This window comes from Micropterus dolomieu, linkage group LG21, assembly GCF_021292245.1.
Source record: "Micropterus dolomieu isolate WLL.071019.BEF.003 ecotype Adirondacks linkage group LG21, ASM2129224v1, whole genome shotgun sequence".
Classification (NCBI taxonomy): Eukaryota; Metazoa; Chordata; class Actinopteri; order Centrarchiformes; family Centrarchidae; genus Micropterus; species Micropterus dolomieu.
This window is the reverse complement of record NC_060170.1, coordinates 20,945,116-20,950,221: the sequence shown is the minus strand read 5'-3', so window position 1 is coordinate 20,950,221 and position 5,106 is coordinate 20,945,116. Positions and strand designations below refer to the sequence as shown.

Here is a 5,106-nt window from a genome sequence, read left to right as displayed (position 1 = left end):
AAATCGCCACAAAGAACAATTCTGTCATAATTTAAAACCAGAGTAGATAAAAATTCAGGAAGTTCTGATAAAAATCCTCCAGGCGGTTTTGGGGGGCGATAAATTATAACAAATATGATAGGTTGCAGCCCTCCAACTTTAAGAGTGAGAACTTCAAAGGAGTTAAATTCATCACAGCGTACTTGATGACATTTAAAATTTTTCCTATACACGCTCACTAGCCCACCACCACGACCACTGACCCTCGGTTGACTAAAACAATCATATTGAGGCAGACACAGTTCAGCTAGCTGGCTATAGTCATTCATCTGCAACCAGGATTCAGTTAAAAACATAAAATCTAGATTTGCAGACGAGATAAAATCATTTAAGATAAAAGTCTTACTTGAAAGTGATCTCACACTGAAGAGAGACATTTTAAATGAGTTTGTTCAAGGGGCTGGAGTCTACTTTTTGTTGCTTCGACAGAACAACCGGGATATATCTCTCTCTCTTTTATTTAGATATAGATAGATAGAGATAGAGAGAGAGATAGATAGATAGATAGATAGATAGATAGATAGATAAAAATGGGGAAGAGGGAGTAGATTCTAAATTTAGCTGGAATCAATAATGTATCAATGATTTAGTACTAGTTTATTCTTATGGACACATTGTTGTGATCACATTCAGATTCATTCTTTATTGTCCTTGGAGGAAATTTGTTTTCACATACTGCACCAAGAACAACGTTCAGCATGAATAGCATAATACACATTGTGTACACATATCTACACATATTACACTGAAGTGGCAGCTGCAACAAAATCTCTTGAATGTGTTAACTCTCTGAAATCGCAGGGTACAAATCGTTTCCCAAGGCATGAGTTTTTTGTAGAGTAGCTGTCTGGAACTGCCGCCTGAGGGGAGAAGCGTGAGTTGACAGGGTGGCTGGGATTTTGTATTATGGTATTTGCTCTGTGAGTGGTGGTGGTGTCTCATCATGAATTATGTTTTATCACATGTAATGCGGTTTCACTGGTTGTTTTCTGTCTTAGGTCGAGGTCGCAGGGTGGGAGTATTTGTGTCTAAAGGAGGAACAGGGATATTATTCCAGATTCTGATCACTGCCAGTAAAGAGTTGCCTCCCAGTGAGGAACTCATGCTGCAGCTTCACTCACTGCTGGCCAAGGTTGGCCCAAAAGGTAGGCTTAATGTCACAGTTTAACACAAACTAACTTACAGCACACCACTTGTGTGCTCGCATGGACGCATGTGCCTCCTTTTGTGTGCATAAAAAATACAAAATGGAGACTCATAACAACATCGATCTGTAGCGCTACCAGTGGTTAAAAGCTCTACAGGGCGCCAGACTGCATTGTTGTTTAGTGTTTTGCAGAAAACACTGAATATGTGATTGTTGCATTATCACTGACCTTACAACCTCTGTATGTTTAGACAGAAAGTTTGGAGTGAAGGCGCGTTTGAGCGGAGTGCTGAACGTCACAGTAAACTTAATGAAACAGAACCTACAGAACACCAAACTGCTTCTGCCCTGCCTGCAGGTGCTCAGGGTTTACTCTACCAACTGTAAGTCATTTTAAACTTTGAAATCAACTTCTCAGAAAGTTGCAGTTCTCCCTGGGATGGGATGGGGTACAACATGATCTCAAACTGATAAAAATCCTGTAAATATTCTGGTTCAGTGTTTTTTGATGTCCATTTCTACTGACCTCCTCATATATGTGTCTCTTTGTAAAGCGGTGAATGCTATTTCTTTGGGCAAGAACGGAGTGGTGGAACTCATGTTTAAGATCATCTCGCCGTACAGCAAGAAGAACACCAGCCTGCACAAGTAAGCAGTCAGTTGTTTTAATGAGCGGCATGAACGTTGTGTTTTATAAGAAACTAGTGACATCCACAGACAGCATTTCCTTTACCCCCTTCAGATAGTTTTTTATTTTTTATTTTTTTACCATCTGTCAATAATGGTTGTTCATCAGACTATATAACTCATTTGCCTTGTTTCTAAATCAACAGGGTAGCTCTGGACGCACTGGGAGCACTGCTCAAATCCAGTGAGTAATTTGCTTTGTAGCATTGACTTTTGACTCGTCAGTAGAGTAGTGATGTGTGATTAGTTAATAGCGATTAGTGTTTGTGTCCATGCAGTATTGCTCCTATCTCACCTCCATCATCATTAACCCTATGCTCGTCCTTAACTGATTATTTGCTTAGCACTTAAGGAAACACAGTAAATCATCATTCAACATGGATTTAAAGTTCCCTAACTCCCAACTTTCCCCTCCACACGTTCCTTTCCTTTTCCTTCCCCCATGCTTCTCTTCCTCCTATTCCACATTCATAGTACAAGTTCAGGTACAAGTGATCACTGCTTTCTCTCCTCCCTTATCTCACCTTCTTGTGCAGAAACAAATGCTCGACGTGCTGTGGATGGTGGACATGTGCCTGTCTTGCTCTCTGTGTACCTGGACTGGCATCGCAATGACACACGGCATCGCCACATGCTGATACGCAAAGGGCTGCTGGTCTGCCTCAGGAACATTACCAACATCAAGCTCGGCAGAAAAGCATTCATCGAGGCTGATGGCATGAGGATCCTCTACAACTCATCCACTGTGAGTGAGAATGCGACACACTCGGCAAACAAAGCATGCAACACATATGTATGGTACACACATCCACACTTGACTTTCTGTGGGGTTTTATTTCAAGGAGTGTCTCCCGGTGCGGACTCTGGATCCTCTGATCAACACTTCGAGTATTATCATGAGGAAGTGTTTTCCTAAGAACCGTTTGCCTCTACCCACCATCAAATCGGCCTTCCTCTACCAGCTGCCACATGTACCTGCTGTAGGTCCTGTGGCACAGCTGTACAGCCAGCCACCTGGAGGTGAGCGCACAGAACGCACTCTCTCAAACACGCACTTCACTAGAGTGTGCTCCAGCTTATCACAGTGTATGCTCGCACGCCTTTCATTGATGCACTACAGACAGACTCTTTTTATTACTTGTAGATTCAATCCTGCTAACCACACAGACACACAAACATTGTTATATCCCCGGAGCGACTACATGGTTAATGCTAGCGCTGTACCTAATGTCCTTTTTTTTTTTTTTTTTAACATTTGAAGCTTCTGTTGAGGTTTACAAAGGAAGATTTGAATGTCTGTGACGTCATCAACCTAAAAAGAAAGTCTTTGTCCTTGGACAAATTTTCTGTTTGAATGAAATGATTCATCAGAGTATTTTACAAGTACAGGCAGAATGAGTAGGATTTAGTTGCTGTGGTCAATTTATGCTCATTTTCAGGTTCATTATTTTATTCATATGTTGTACCAGAACAGATTTACATGGTTTCATTTTCAAAAAACACCATGTTTTTGTCAGGCTGCACATTGCTGCAGCACCTCTTTTCACACTGTGTGTTGACCGCACCATTTAAATTACGGAGTGAAACATCTTGCTTGTCTTTGGTCTTTGTTGGGAGTTGCACATGCACAGTACCCAGTTAAGTACTACTAGTCAATCAGAAGGAGACTAAGGTGGGTCCTGACAAGCAGGTAACCAGGGCTGAGTTCAGCGCCAACAAAACTTTTTTTCCACGTCATCGGTGGTGCCTTGAACACCCTGTTGTGTACGCAAGCGCACTGCATTTTCTTGCCTTTTTCACACGGTTGTGTTTACAAACTTGTCACAGCTGATTGGGTAACACCTGTGACACGCCCATCACAAGCACAAACACAACGCATAATATGACCTCTTACATGCAATTTGAAGTTGGCCCCATGCTGCAGACAGAGAGAGAGAGCAGCGGTGGTTGAGCCAGCTTGAGAGAAAACAAGTAGAGCGAGCAGCAAATCAAATCATTCAAAGCAAATCAACTTTGTCACAAATGCAATTAAACACAGAACAAATTCCTTCGCTGCATTTAACCCATCCTAATTAGGATCAGTGGCCAGCCACCGTGCAGCGCCCGGGGACCAACACCATATCTAGACTAGTTCCTTGGTCAAGGGCAATGATTGGAGAAATTAATCTAAATGTGCATGTTTTCAATGGTGGGGGGAAAACCCACATGTACGGAGTGGAGAACCTTCATGCTGTGAGGTGACAGTGCTAACCATTGAGCCACCGTGCTGTCCCATTAGTAAGCAGTGAATAAAACGTTTTTTTCTGATTGTTTCACAGAGGTTATGTTCTAAAGCACAAATAAACACGGCCCAACCCTGTGGGAAGGAGCCATGTTGTCAGAGTTTGTGTCACACAGACCTGACAGAGAGCAGAGGAGAGTGACAGAAACGGTGATGTAACCTGGTCGCTATGTTTTGAGTCCCGACCTCACACCCTGTGCACTGCAGAATGACTAGACATGGATAAACAAAAAGCTGTGCGGCATTCAAATGTTGATTTAGAATTTGAATGTCAGCGAAGCTTCAAACTATTCGGTACACTCCAAGCTAATGGCAAGTCTTGACAGTGCTGCACACAATGTGCCTTACAGGAAGAAAACTGATCAGCTCTGCAACAAGCCCTTAAAGAAGGGTAAGATGTATGTAAGACCCAACTCCACCCTCAGAATACACAGACTCACTCACCGCAGCTTTGTCATTCACTAAACTAACACATGACATTTGTTAGTATTATAGATGTAAAGATGCTTAGTGCACATTTCCTGGTGCTTGCTTGCTCCCTCACTAGTAGACTTATCTACTTACTGTGCTCAACTAATTTGCGTCTTTGTGTCAACAGGCTGCCTGGTGAAATATTTGAGCCCCTTTGTTTTTTCCCCACAATCTGATCTAAAATAAAACATGTCCGATCAAATATCATGAAGTCTGCTTCCTTAAATCTGCATGATGACGCACATGATCACGCATTTTATTCTTTCTCCTTTTATCTTTTGCAGTATGCAAAATTAAAACAGGAACTCCATCATAAATAGTTACAAACACCAGAATTTTGACAGCTGTAATTGGCAACAATACCCCAGTATTTGCCTCAGTCTTAGTGCAAAGTCATGTTGACTCATCTGTACTCCCAAAAACATGTCAGTAACCCGACCATGAAGAACTGTGTAAAATAACAAGTTACTTGTATTACATA

At 42.0% G+C, this 5,106-nt stretch overlaps 1 protein-coding gene across 2 annotated transcripts in view; it reads left to right on the top strand.

The window, feature by feature from the left end:
* Window positions 1-5,106, top strand: part of agtpbp1 (ATP/GTP binding carboxypeptidase 1) — a 34,318-nt gene that overhangs the window by 8,381 nt on the left and 20,831 nt on the right. For both annotated transcript variants that reach the window (XM_046034108.1, XM_046034106.1), the window contains exons 6-11: window positions 1,038-1,184; window positions 1,438-1,569; window positions 1,741-1,834; window positions 2,020-2,057; window positions 2,410-2,618; window positions 2,716-2,893. In XM_046034108.1, the coding sequence (XP_045890064.1) occupies window positions 1,038-1,184; window positions 1,438-1,569; window positions 1,741-1,834; window positions 2,020-2,057; window positions 2,410-2,618; window positions 2,716-2,893 (798 nt within the window). The remainder of the gene's footprint in view (window positions 1-1,037; window positions 1,185-1,437; window positions 1,570-1,740; window positions 1,835-2,019; window positions 2,058-2,409; window positions 2,619-2,715; window positions 2,894-5,106) is intronic.